Source organism: Tupaia chinensis, unplaced genomic scaffold (genome assembly GCF_000334495.1).
Source record: "Tupaia chinensis unplaced genomic scaffold, TupChi_1.0 Scaffold146140_1, whole genome shotgun sequence".
NCBI lineage: Eukaryota > Metazoa > Chordata > Mammalia > Scandentia > Tupaiidae > Tupaia > Tupaia belangeri.
Window position 1 is genome coordinate 3,143,177 of NW_006205995.1, and position 14,905 is coordinate 3,158,081.

General features: G+C 36.0%; 1 protein-coding gene across 6 annotated transcripts in view; it reads left to right on the plus strand.

Moving 5' to 3' along the window:
* Positions 1–14,905, plus strand: part of ATP8B4 (ATPase phospholipid transporting 8B4 (putative)) — a 276,289-nt gene that overhangs the window by 70,210 nt on the left and 191,174 nt on the right. For all 6 annotated transcript variants that reach the window (XM_006168771.3, XM_027768395.1, XM_027768394.1 and 3 more), the window contains 2 exons: positions 1,133–1,231; positions 5,357–5,418. In XM_006168771.3, the coding sequence (XP_006168833.1) occupies positions 1,133–1,231; positions 5,357–5,418 (161 nt within the window). The remainder of the gene's footprint in view (positions 1–1,132; positions 1,232–5,356; positions 5,419–14,905) is intronic.

The following is a 14,905-nucleotide window of genomic DNA, read 5'->3' on the forward strand; positions in this document are numbered from 1 at the left end:
TGGAGGGTCTTATTCATAGCATTTTATATCTGGAAGGAACCTTTGGGATTGTTTAGTCCAACTTCCTATCTTCCATTGATGCAGAAATTATACCCAGAGAGCTTAGTGATATGTAAAGTTTTCACAAAAAACTAACGATAAAAGTGGGAGTAAGATCCAGCTTTCTGCTACCCAACCCAGTGTTTTTGCTGTTACCTCAGAGACTTTTGAAGTAGTTTTTATTTTTTAAAAAATTTATCTGTAAAGTGTTATATAAAATTGATTTAGTTTAGAATTGTTTAAATGGAACTTGAGTTTCTCCATCTACCGACTTCACCCATTCCTATCTGATGGCCCTGAAGCAGGTAAAAGATGAACCTGATTTGAAAATTATTTGTCTAAGAGAGTCACTATGATGCTTTTAGCTGGGTGATTTTTAAGGTAAAGGCACAAAGGACTAGGCCTTGAAGTTAAAGAAATCTGGGTTCAGATTTTAGTAGTGTGTGTTCTTGGCCCCGACTGTTTGACCCTTAGATATTTCACTTATACAATGGGGATATGATATCCAGGACTAGAACATTTCCTGACTCTGGGTCACCATTCACAATGTATTTCATGTTGTGCACCGGGAGTGCTATATACATGGAATATAAACTGTATGAGATTATGCAAAACTAACTCTAGCACAGACTCTAATTCAATAAACTTTTCTGAGGGTCATATGATATAATATATAGATAGTACTTGGCACAGTGAAAGGTTAAGTGCTCAAGGAAACTTTCTGTGTGAGAACTGGTAAGAAGAATAGTTGACGAAGTTGTTAAAAGTTCAGGTGAGAAGCTGAGAGGATCGGGTGAAATTTAACATACTGGGGAAAGATCATCTGTGAAAGATTTCAAGATGCTTACTTTTGAACTTGCTATGAAGTTTTATTTTTGTTAGGTAAGGTCAAACTGATTCCATGATACTTCAAGTCTATGTGTCTTGTAACAAAATACAAACACTTAAATTATTGCGAGTTATTCTGTATTTGTACAAATAACTAATATAACCCCATTAATTTCTCCAAAGTCTTTTAAAATTAAATGACAACATTTGGAAGACATATTTCTTAACTTTAAAAGCCCTAAACTATTTGAAATGTTCATTTCAGCTAATTCCAGAAATCTCCTCCTTGACCTGGTTTACCACCATTGTGCCTTTGGTCTTGGTGATAACTATGACAGCGGTCAAAGATGCCACAGATGACTACGTGAGTATTTGCTCTTGAACATTCTTGATGCCTCAATTTCAACAGTGGTCTCTCAGAAATAGAAAATGGAGATTTCAATAAAGTTCTTTTGGTCAATATCCTAAAACTCATTTGCTATTTGTTTGATGATTAATATAGGTACCATAGAATTAGAACCTTCTTAAAAGCAAGAGACTTTTTTTAAAAATAATTGCCAGAAGGTGCATGTGCTTGTCAGAGAGAAGCAGAAAGACAGAGAGAGAGGGAAGGAAGGGGAGAGAAAGCACTCCCTTTAGATGGGGAACAGTCAGGCCACAATCTCTTCTCCTTTATTTCCTCATTCTGTTGGCATTTTGGGCACTCATATATGTGTATGCACTCAGCATGTTTTCCAAGTGGCTGGGGTTGGCATTCAAACCACAGTGAGCTACATGGGATCTAGTTTCCTTAATTAATAGGCTATGGGACTGGCCTGAGGCTGGATTTTTTAACAAGCATACAAGACCCATCCACACTGATGAATAATGTCATATTAAAGTGTCAGTTTGGGACATTCCTAGAGTCTACCCATCTGTGTGAGCTTGCCATTGTTCAAGGTGCTTTGGGAGCTCTTACAGAATTGTCTTTATGGTCAGTACACAAGGTACAGAAGAAAGTTAATATCAGGACTTCTTGTTCACTTAGTTTTGTAAACTAACACCATTTCTCAGCCCAACCAAAATACCTTATTAACCATAATTACTTTCTAAGAATGGCTTTTATATAATTTCAAACGTATGACATATCTTTATGTCCTTTCAAAGGATATAGAGCTCCATTCTTCTTTTTGAGTTATTTATTAATTTATTATTATTTTAAAAATTTGCTGTAGGGCAAGTGTGCTCACCAGAGAGATAGAAATAGAAAGAGAGAGGAGAGAGAGAAAGAGAGAGAGAGAGAGAGAGAGAGAGAGAGAGAGAGAGAGAAAGCTACCAGGTCTGGGACTTGAACCATGGTTGGTCATATGGGAGTCCAGCATCTTAACCACCATGTCACCTGTTGGCCCCTAGAGCTCCAGTCTTAAGGACACAGGGTATTCCAAAGACTAGGCCATGAAGTCCAAAGGTAATCCTATGAGAGGAAATTTCAACAATGATTTGTGCAGTGACATCTTTGGAGTAAATATGTTGCTTTTCCATGTTATATGATCTTTCAGAGAAACAGTATTCATTTAGGTGAGTTCCTATGTATTGGTCTGAAAGGTTTTATTCATTATAGTCATACTTCATAGAAGAGTGAAATGGAAGAATAGAAAAAACATGGATAGGTTTTGGAGAAAGACACCTTACCCTACTGTGTACTAGCAATGTGACCTGAAGAAAATCACTTAACTTCTCTGAGCCTTTCCTGTTCTGTGGTCAATGGCATTAGCACTGCTAGGAGGACCAAGTGAAATAATAAATAATACATAAATGTACAGGTACAGAGTCTGGCTCACAGTGGATACACAATGAATGCTAGTCCTCTGCCCTATTCTTGTCCTGAGACAGTTTCCTTCAAAGATTTCTAGAGTAGAAATTGTCAAGAAGAGTCAGCCGAGGAGAGACGACCATTTCTAATGTTCCCAGAATCTACCTGCTTCAATACCAAAGATGCCTTGATAAAGGCTGTGCAGAAATAGGAGTGGTCCTGTCTTGAGGCCCAGTGAGTAGGCTGCTCAACTTTTTTCTCTTTTTTCGTTTTTGCTATAGGGCACATGTGCTCACCAGCGAAAGAGACAGACACAGAGAGAGAGAATGAGAGAGGAAAAGTGAGAAGTGACTTCCCTCCCACCCCCACCCCCCCTTGATGTGGCCATGTTGCAATCCCTTCTCTTCCAGTCTCCTCTTGGGATTTTGGGCACACACACATGCTCAGCATGATTAAGCTGCCAGGACTGGGACTCGAATCATACAGCTGGTCATGTGGGATCCAGAACCTTAACTTCCATGCTTCCTGCTGGTCCTGTCTGCTCAACTTTTGAGATGAATTTATTAGTCTTTCCTATGATGCCCAATTTAGCAGACTATTTCATGTTAGATACAAATGTGACTAAACCTTAAGTCTTCTTTTGATTCTACTGAAGTTAATGCTTTTATTTTTTAAAGAATTATTTATTTAATTTTATTTATTATTACTATTTTTCACTTTGACTGGAGAGAGACAGAGTGAAAGAGAGAAAAGGAAAATGAGAAAGCAAGCCACGAGGTCCAGGACTTGAACTGTTTTCAGCCATGTGGGAGTTCAGTGCCTTAACCACCATGCCACCCGCTGGCACCAGTGCTTTTATTTTTGTGATGATATGTGCCAGTTCAATAAGTGAACATCTTTATAAGTCAGGGACTTGGTAGGAAACAGATGCCACCCTGAGTTGGGGAAGATTGTGAGTTTAATAATAAAGGGTCCATTTACAAAAGTATGGGCAAGGAAAACACCTAAACTATCTCCATGGAGGGGCAATACGACGTCTAGGCCTGAAGAGGCAAAAGAAAGAAGAGCTTACCAGATCTGAAGGTATAGCTGAGAGTTGTTTGTAGCAGCTAGGTTATCTGAAGAGGAAGCAGTAATTTCTTTTTTTATTTTATTTTATTTTTTAATTTATTGTTATCATCATAATCTTTATATTACATTGGATTACATATAACTTTACAGTGTATTACATTGCTTTTTCAAAAGGGAATGCCATGCATGTCAGTCAATACAGAGACATTAATCTCCCCGAGGAAGTAGTAATTTCTAAACTGACTAGAACAAAGCCAGGGAATAGGTACACCCATTTCACTCTCCTCTGCCCCTCTGATCTTCTGCCTCTACCATCTACTGACCAAACCCAACTAGAGCCAGAGGACAAGCGCTATTCAGGTCAGCCCAGCTTCCCATAGCACAGGACAGAGTGGAAAGGGAAAAGGTGTAGATATGGAGGAGCAACCAGAGAATATTTAGCAGCCATACCAACTCATGGACTGAAGTAAAAAATGTTTCCACTTCTCATGTTCTGTTGGTAAGAAGGTTGCATGTCAGTGGATGGGCTGACTTAATTTATTTCTCTACCATTATTATAAACTATTTTCATGTTAACATATGTGAGAAATCTTTGTTTTCTTATTTTTACTGGTAATATCCATAAACTTATACCTGTCATTCTAGGTAGTGGTATGTTCTGGCATAGTAAGACAGAAAGATTGAGATGGGTTTGGGAAGGATGTAGAAAAAAAGGCTGGTTGAAGCATTTGTATATTATAATACTGACACTACATTTTGATTAAAAATGATTGTGATGATTGTAATGTATGAAATCAAAGTTTCCTGATACTGCCCCCTATGCATCTGTGCCTGTAGGCAAATTTGCTGACATAACCTTGTCTTCTATTATAGCCTGTTACTGTTTGTACTATAGTCTCTGTTTACTGTCTTCTTTATTTTAGCCCATTACTGTCTTGACAGTTCATGTAGACTTATCTGAATGGTTGCTAGTTTCTGAGTCTAGTGGAGAGTTCATAAGACTTGGATTCTTCCTAGCAATATAAGATGTTTATGTTACTAGAGTATACATTAAGAAATATGATCACTTGTGCATAAAACAAATCCACACCAAATGTGGTTCAATATTGCATTCTGATTTTGTTTTAAATGCTAAGTATTTCATAAGATCACTGTTAACAATTAGAATTTCTGAAGACTAAAAATACATGTTGTTACAAGTAATTTCTAAAACTTCAAAGAAATCCATAAAACAGAATGAATGATGTTCCAATAAAGTATTGGGCACATATGTGGGAGAAATAGAAGCCCCCATTCCTTGTTGAAGACATCCAAATTAATATATGTTTTTTTCTGGAGCTAAGTGGCAGAGTAAAGAGCATATTGTCTTCTTAAAACCAACTAAAAATGTGTGAGAATTGTGTGAGCATGTGGTTAGACTTGTTTCATTGGTGACAGTCAGAATTACGTTTAGTGAGAAGATTTCGATTTAGAACACACAGAGCTGAGTTCAAGGTAAGCTGAAACTCTGTTTATCTTGGACTGAAGGTGATATTGTCCAAACCGAGTATTCAAAAGTATTAACTGTGTCCCTATTTTGGCTAAGTGTGATTAATATGTTTTCTCTTAAACACTTTGATTTTTCAGTTTCGCCATAAGAGTGATAATCAAGTGAATAACCGTCAGTCTGAAGTGCTCATTGATAGCAAGTAAGAAATTCTTCGAGTTATTTTTAAGACTTTTGAGATTCCAGCAGAGGCCTTGATAATTAGTGGCTTTGTCTTTTAATTATGTATGTTTTTTTCCCTCTTTAATTTATTAAAAATTGAAATGCAATTTTATCTTCATGGCTCTTTTTAAATATTCAGTAAATAAAAGTTGAAATATCCATTCAATTTCTACTTCAAATTCCTTTGCATTGTTTCTTACTCTGTCCTCTCTGTCCTTTTCTTTTTGCTGATCATACATGGCAAAGTAAATTAGTCACGATGTACTTCAATCTGGCAGTCAATCATTTAAAATAAAAATTAAACTTTTATTTCATTTTAAAAAATTTGCCAGGCGTCTATTGTCTTATGAGAGAGAGTGAGACTGGGAAAGTTAGGAAGTATCCCTCACAGGGCATGGCCACACCACAGTCCCTTCTCTGTTTCTCGCTCCTGGTGTGTTTTTCAAGCTGCTGAATCCAGGACTTAATTCAGCCACCTTAACCATCAGGCCATAGGCTGGCCTGGTCATTGCTATGAAATCATTTGGATATTGTGAAAAATATAATTTTTAAGGAGAAAATCAGGGGCCAGCAGGTGGTGTGGTGGTTAGGACACTGGACTCCCTCATGGCCAACTGTGGTTCAAATCCCACACCTGATAGCTTGAAAATCATGCCAGGCACATGTTCATGCGAGTTTTTTTTTTTTTTTTTTTCCAACAATAGGGGATGCTCATGCGAGTTTTTTTTTTTTTTTTTCCAACAATAGGGGATGCCGTTTTTTGTTCAATGCTTTTTCTACATGTATTGAGTTGACCATTTTGTCCTTCATTTTATTGATATGGTATATCACATTTACAGATTTTTGTATGTTGAACAATCCTTTCATCTTTGGTATAAAACCGACTTGTCATGGTATATAATTATTTTGATATATAGTCAGAGTTGATTTATTAGTATTTTATATAGGATTTTTGCATCTGTGTTAATTACAGATATTGATCTGTAGCTTTTTGTGGATTATTTCTTGTCTGGTTTTGGTATCAGAATAATAATGTCTCATAGAATGAGTTTGGGAAGGTTTCTTCTGCTTTAATTTCTTTGGGTAATTTGAGAGGCATCAATATTAGCTCTTTAAAGTTTTTGTAGAATTCAGTAGTGAAAACATCTGGTCCTGGGTTTTTCTTTGTTGGGAGACTTTATATATTGATCCAATCTCATTTGTTGTTATTTGTCTATTTGAGTTTTCTATTTCTTCCTGGTTCAGACTTGATAGATTGTATGTGTCCAGCAATTTATTCATTTCATCAAGATTTTTCAGTTTGTTGGCATGTAGTAACTCATAATATTCTCTCACTATTATCTTTTGCATTTCTGTAGTATCATGTGTAATGTGTCCATTTTTTATTTCTGATATTATGTATTTTGGCTTTCTCTCCTTTTCCCCCTTAATTTAGTTAATGATTTGTCAACTTTGTTTACTTTTTTAAAAAACAACTTTTTGTTTCATTGATTTTTTTGGGGGGGATCTTGAGTTTGTTTATTTTTTTATTGGATTTTTATTACTTTTTTCCTTCAGCTAATTTTGTGGTTAGTTTGTTCTTGTTTTTCTAGGCCCTTAGAGAGGATCATTAAATTGTTTATTTGAATTCTTCCTTTCTCTTTTATATGAAAACCCTTATTGCTATAAGCTTCCCTCTTAGAACTACTTTGGCTGTATCCCATACGTTTTGATAGGTTGTATTTTTCATATTTATTTTTCAAGAAATTTAAAATTTTCCATTTGATTTCTTTAACACAGTAGTCATTCAAGGAGCATATTTTTTAGTTTCCATGTATTTGTATGTTTTCCAGTGCTTTTTGTTAATGATTTCTAGCTTTATTCCATTGTGGTCAGCAAAGATACTTGACATAATTTTTTTTTTTAAACTTTTTAAGATTTGTTTTGTAGTCCAACATACGGTCTATCCTGGGGAATGATCCATGGGCTGATGAGAAGATTGTGTATGACTAATTGGTTCAGGAATATGAAAGAACAGCTGCCTTGGCTCAAGTTGAAGAAACCCTGGGTTTAATTTGTACTTCTGAATGCCCCTGATATTAGGTTGAGGGTGAGACTTGCTTGTAATCACAACCTTGTTTGGCTTCTTCTCTTTCCTTGTTGCTGTTTCTCATCTCCCTTATCAGTTTTCTTGAAAGTAGTTTTTTTTTGGTCTTTTTATTATTTTTTTTAAATTCCCCTAATTGCTAGAGAGCATGTGCACTCAACAGAGAAAGATAATGAGAGAGAGAGGGCGAAAACACTCACCAATGGGCTTGGCCATAACCTAATCCCTTTTCTTCCATTTCTCTATCCTGTTTAGATGTTTTGACACACATGTACACACACCTTATGTTTTACAAGCTGCCGAGGCTGGGGATTCATACCGCAGTTGACCACATGAGATCTGGCTTTCTTAACCACTAGGCCATAGACTGGCCCTGAAAGTAGTTTCTTAATGAATCACTTGCACATGAGTTGTCATTTCAGAATCTGTTGCTATTAAGGCAGATCTAAGACAGTATTAATATTAATAGAAAGTGTTAAAAAAGTATATGGGGCCTATTCTTGGCATATGAGGATCATGATCCAGTAATAAATTAAAAAGGCAGGAAGGGGTCACTCTGGGAGGAGAGATGGGTGTCACATTGGAAGTACTGCCAGAGATTTGTGGCTTCCTTTGTGTGTTCATGGTAGGGTCTTGGACTTAGGGTCTTTATGATAAGGCAGGAGCCATTGGCAGTCCTAGAGGGAAGAAAGGCACAGTAAGCTTTGGGGAGGAGGTCCCTGAGGGATGAAAGAACCAGCCAGGAAACCTGGGTCCATGTTAGTGATCATTGTGTGACTTTGGGCAATTAATTTTCCTTCTGATCTTTAGGGGCACTTTCTCCTGTGCTCAGAAGCAATAAAGGTGAGTGATTATGTGTAGATTCAACACATATTCATTGAGTAACTACCATGTGTGGGCCTAGTGCTCCCACATTTAACTTTCATAAAACTCTAAGGTGTGGGTAACATTACTCTGTTTTAAAAATGAAGAAATTATGGTCCAGTCATGGAGTGACTAGCCCAGGGTTCTGTGGAAAGTAAAAGTCTTAAATTAGTTTTTATTACTATTTTTTCATTTTGTAGAAATTAATCTTTTGTTTTCTTTTTCTAGTCCATCATTGTACATCTTTACAACACACAATATGGTTTTTCAAAACATGTATGTAGTGCATGATATTACTGTATACATCTTTTCTTTTTTCTTTTTTTTGGAGAGGATTTGCTACAGGGTGTGTGCGCTTGCCAGAAAGAGAGAGACAGAGAGATAGAAAGCGAGAAATCACCCCCCCTGGGGCGCTGGCCACGCTGCAATCCCCTCTCTTTTATTCTCCTCTCGGGATCTTGGGCACGCACACACAGGCACCCCGCGTGAGTTTAAGACACTGGGTCCGGGACTCAAACCACACTCTGCTACTTGGGTGTCCAGCAACATAGCCATTACGCTAACTGCTGGTCCCATATACACATTTTACATTTTTTACATTCTTTTGTTTCTTAAATGTTTCTTCCCTTTATTCCTCATATCCACCCTCTATCATCCTCACTCCTCCTCATAGTATGTAGTATCTACACTTATGCTCTCTACTACTGTATCTTCAGATCTTTCCATTTCTGCCACATAGTGCAGGCATTTGGTATGTATTGAGTGGGAGCATACAGTGTGTGTCCTTCAAAATCTTGCTCCACTTAACATGAAGTCTTCTATACTCATCCGGTTTGAATCAAATGACAGGGTCTTACTGTTTCTTATGGATGAGTAGTATTCCATGGCGTATATTTGCCAAAGTTTTCAATCCAGTCATCCTGGAGAATGATCTATGTGCTGATAAGTAGTTATTCTTGGATACTTAAGTTGATTCCATGTCTTAGCAATTGTGAATAATGTTGCAATAAACATGGATATGCAAGTGTCTTTCTGACTGTTTTCCTATTTGGACAAATACTAGGCAGAGAGATTACTGGGCCATATGGTAGTTCTATTTGTAGGTTTTTGAGGAACCTTCGTATTGTTTTCCACAGAAGTTGTGCTAACTTATATTCCCAACACTGTAAGAGGGTTTTTCTTTTCAGCACAGCCTGGCCAGCACTGGGTGTCTTTATTTTATCATAGCCATTCTAACTGGAAGTAAGTGGTTTTGATTTGCATTTCCCTTATGATAAGAGACATTGACCATTTTTTCCCCATACTTTTGTTTTGCCATTTGTATGTCTTTCTTAGAGAATTATCTATTCAGATAATTTGTCTAGTTTTAAATTGGATTATTATTATTATTTTTGCCGGTAAGCTGTTGAGTTTCCTGTGTATTCAGATGATCAATGCCTTGTCTGAGGCATAATTTGAAAATATTTTTTCCCATTCTGAGGATTGTCTCTTCACTCTAACTATTGTTTACTTTGCTGTGCAGAAACTTTTTAGCTTGATGTATTCCTACTTGTCTATTTTTGAGATTATTGCCTGTGCTTTAGGGGTCTTATTTAAGAAATTTACTCTTGATTCATTGTGTAAGCGCGAGCTTTGCCTTGTGGTCTGATAATGTCACCACTATTTTATATCTGAAGGACTCTGTATATAATTACATAAGTATAAATCTTTTTATATAAGATATGTTATATAGTTTATATCTGTTTACATATATATGGATAAGGAAGCATATATACATGTACGTAAACATTATATATCTACCCTTTCAGTGCTTGGAGCATTACTCATGTATGTTCTTGCCATTGTATAAACTGTAATGCTGAACACTAGAAACCTAACCCACAAAATAATTACAGAAATGAAACTCTTTTCTTGGAACTTTCCTTTTCAATTTCACTTTTTTGGTTTTGTTACTCTATTCCTTTTAAATCAGGACAGATCTTTTGTATTTGCAAACTGCTGTAATATGTGAAAGTGCTTAAGAAATGAGTATACATTAGCCTTTGATGAAATCTTTTGATGAGTTTAGTTTTCAAATTAATAGGGGTGGGATGATTCCACACTGTAGAAATTCATGTAACTACTGTACAGAAAGTAAACATTCTCAGCCCCAGGCTATGTAAGTGTTTACAGACTGAATCTGTGAATAAGAATAGTGTTTTACAAGAGGACATAGTGGAGACATATCAGACCACAAGGCCAAGTCATGCTGCTTATCTCTGGTCACAGAGCAACTGTGCTGGTGAAGGGTAGTTGAGAAGGGCCCTAAAAGTTTCTGCAGAGGTTATCTAATCCGGTACTTAACCTATGTATCAAATTAGAATCACCTGAGAGAGCTGAAAAACTACCAGTGCTCCAGCCACATCCCAGAGTAATTAAGTGAGGGTTTAAAGATGAGGCCCTGCTGTTTTTAAGTTTCCAAAATGAGTCTAATGTGTAGTCAGGGTCAAGAACCTCTAATCAGGGACTAGCAGTTAGCATAATGACTATGTTGCTGGACTGCCATGTAGTCGACTGCGGTTTGAGTCCCAGACCCAGTGGCTTAAACTCACGCCGGGTGTGTGTGCATGCATGCCCAAGATCCCAAGAGAAGAATGGAGGAGAAGGGATTGCGGCGTGGCCATCGCCCCTGTGGGGTGATTTCTTGCTTTCTGTCTCTCTGTCTTTCTGGTGAGCGCATGCGCCCTATAGCAAAAAACTCTCCAAAAAAAAAAACCCAAAAACAAAACCAAAAATCCTCTAATCAAAGCCATGTCTTTACCTACATCTATTTCTCTGTACCTAATAATTTTAAAAGACACCAAAGGAAAGGAATTTCATTTATTTTTAGAATGATAAACATAGTTTTTCACACAATAAATATCCTTATAAAGCAAAAATCCTGTAATGCATATATACTTTTTTTGGTAGTAGGACTGACAATTTTAGGGCAACACTTGGCCAATCAATAATTACTTTGCCATTTGTTTTTCTTCAAAAGTTCAATTTTTAGTAGTTTTTTATCTTAATTCTCTATTTCTTTCCACATTACATGTATTGTCCTCAATACTAAATTGTTTGTTGACTTTCACATATTTATAAAACTTTGAATTTTCATTGTTCTGTCCCATCAAAGTTTCTGATTATATAGAATGTGGACATGGAAATGAATGTGGAGATCCACTGCCCCTTAATTAGGAGTACTTGTGAATCCTGGGTACTTGCAATGTGACTAGTCCAGATTCAAATGTGCCATCAGTATAAAGTATATGCCAGATCTTGAAGACTCAGTACCAATAAAAGAATATAAGCAATCTTATTACTAATTTCTTTTATATCGATTTCATTTTAAAATGATGATTTTATATACATTGAGTTAAATAAAACATTAAATTATAATATATCATAATATTAATAATCTATCAAACTATTAAAACTAAATTACCTTTTCTTAAACTGTTTTTGACTGCAACTATGACATATTTTTAAATTATGGTTGGAATCCTACTTCTATTAGACAATACTACTATATACGATGTCTTTAATTACATATGAGACAACTGAGCAGAGTAGAAAATGAATTGTATGCTAAGAAACTGGCCTGTTGTTACTCAACTCAGGATTCTCTGTTCATCCTTCCAGGCTGATAGCATCTGTGGATTGTGTCACTGTTAAATAGAGTCAACAGTACTTTTTCTTAAGATTTTTACTTTCCTAACATCTTCTGTGCTTACACTTTTGCATTAGGACAATCTGAAATCAGATGCTTCAGTGCAATTATCCTTTGTTTAGTCAGGATGTTTCCCTGGCATTTATAGATTTCAAATTGCACTTTATCTTTGGCTTTTTGTGCAACATATTCCACTTTATACTTTCTGAACCTTGGTAAACTTTGCTTAAGTCTCGGGAGCTCTCACAGATCTGTTCTCATCAATCTTACTCATTTTTCTTTTGAAAATTGTGTCATGAGAGAGATAATGATTCTTCTTCTGCTGCAGGGTATTGTCTCTGTACTGTTTAAGTCTGGTATTTCTAGATGCTGTATAGTTATGTGAACAAATATGTTATTTCAATAGAAACACCTTTTTTCTTCGTTTAATCAACTTTTCCAGTTTGAGTGGTGACTCCGGTTGGATCTTGGAACTTAAAATTTTATTTAATTATTTTCATATTTTCCATCTTTACATCTTATTATCATTTCCATACTTTACATCTTATTATTATCATTTTCTGTGTGTTTCTAGGCTCTTTACATATATACTTTTTAAGGGACTATGTAACATTCCAAAGAGTGTATGCCTCATAATTCATTACAACCATCTCTCTATTGTTTGATTAAAATTTGTTTTAAATTTTAAAATAGAACTTCTTGACCTTTCTAAATTGATACTCTTTCCATAAGACTGAGTTTTTGTGATAAAGGTGTATAACTCACCTAGGATTACGTGAACCCATCACTTCTGATATAAAGTCATTATAATTAGAAATATAATTACTGAGTCCATTGATAGCAGTCTTCTTCAGCGTATCCAGGATTCAAGTCTTAGCAGAACTAGGCTGGGAATTTTGGCTAAACCATGGGAAGTGTCAGTTCTATCGAACATGGGGGTTTCTTTAGTGAATGACTATCAAAACACCCACAAGTTTCATGTTTGTCTTTTCTTAATCATATGGAAAAAAAGGTTTTGTTTTTAAAAAATATATTAATGACACATGTAAATCCCAAAACATCAATAATTTGAAGCAGTTTGAATATAAATTTTGTATTACTAACTATATAGCACTCTTATGTGAAGTATATTTATCAGTTCTGCTCCATCGAGTTCCTGTAGTAAATTTGGGTAATGATTTAAAAATGTGGCTAGCAGAGTCCACTGACAGCTATGAACACTATTTCCACCCATTTGTCCTGCCAGGTTAGAGGTATGTAGACTGATAGTCAATCTGTTGTTTGCTTCTGAAGTCCTAGGGACAACTTACCTGAGAAGGGGAGGTCTTCATGAGTGGCATTGTCTTCTGTTGGATTTTATCCAAAATGTCAGGCTTTGATAAGAGTGAATTACTATTGCTATTAAATATGCTCTTATTTTTTCTGCCTGAGCAAAATCAACAAAATATGAGAGATCATTAAACTTAGTTTGTCTGAAGCTGATGTACATTTAAATGTGTCTATTGGTGTCTTATATGTGAGAGTGGGACTCTGCTGATGTAGCCTCTATTGAGTTATCTTGTCTTCGTGGGCTTTCAATTGGAGTGAAGGTGTCAATGGTTAAACAGAAGGCAGAGGACCAACTCCCAAGTGTTTTATTTACAGTCCATTTATAAGTATATATATATATATTATGATGGTACCATTATGAAAGGACAGCTATTTAGGGCCTATGTGAAGAGACTTGCAAATGTGAAAGGAAAATTCAAGGAGAAACACTTCACTCTTATTTTTTTAAATGATGCAATGAAACACACTTTTATGGGCTTAAATAACAATGAGTTCAAAAGCAAGCTAATAGGAGTGTTCTCAGTGCTTTTTGGACTCAGTGCAAGTGGCTGAAAAATTAATGTTTAACTCATATTGCTAGATCACAGTAAAAATGTTTCAAAAATAATTTTGTTCTCAATAAATCTCAGTTTCTTAAGTTTTGGACTGATCATTTTTTGGGTAGATTCTGCTTGTCAGCTTTGCAAGTGGAAGGGTCCATTTGCCAATGGGCTGGTTTCTGTACATGAGTTGTGACATGTCATAGCTCTTATAAATGATTTTCCATTGTAAGCATTATTATATTGCATGGATACAATTTTTCAAGGGTTGAATTCTGAATGGTGCCCATTTCCCTAAATGAGGTACATCTTGAAATAACAGGAAATTATAACACTTTCAAAACTCTGCACATGACTTTTCAGTGGCATCTCCTGATTTCTTTTAAGTTTATGCAACCCAGATGTTAGCTGCTCCCTTTTTCTCCTGTTAAAACTCCTTCAAAGAACCCCTCATATAAAAACCTTGGAGAGCAAGGTAGAGTTGATGGCAGATTTTGTGTGGGAGATAATTGAGGAGATTATTTCACATACCCCTTAGCAGACAATGAAAAATCTCACTTTAACATTTTTCTTTTCCAAAGTTCTTCTCTGCTGCTGGCCTTTTAAAAATCTCTCTGTTCCTCATTCAGTTCTCAGTGGAGTTGGCTCCGGTCTCTACACTCTCAGCATCTGGGCCTGTCATATTTATCTGCCCTTTATTACTCAGAGTAGTTTGATTCTTCCTCAGCTCTGAACTCAAGCCCATTGCAGCTGCTCACCAAAATAGAGCAGGCTGCTCTGTAACCAGGATCTGCTTATCTAAGATGACAGTGGAAGTTAAAAATACACTGAGTTCTATGCGGTATTTAAAACTTGGTTCTCTTTCTTTTTAAAAAAATAGGCTTATGTGTTTTCTCAGTTTCCATAGGAGGGGATCCAGAATTTTTAATTTAATTTAATTTTTTAAAAAACAAACCCAAAA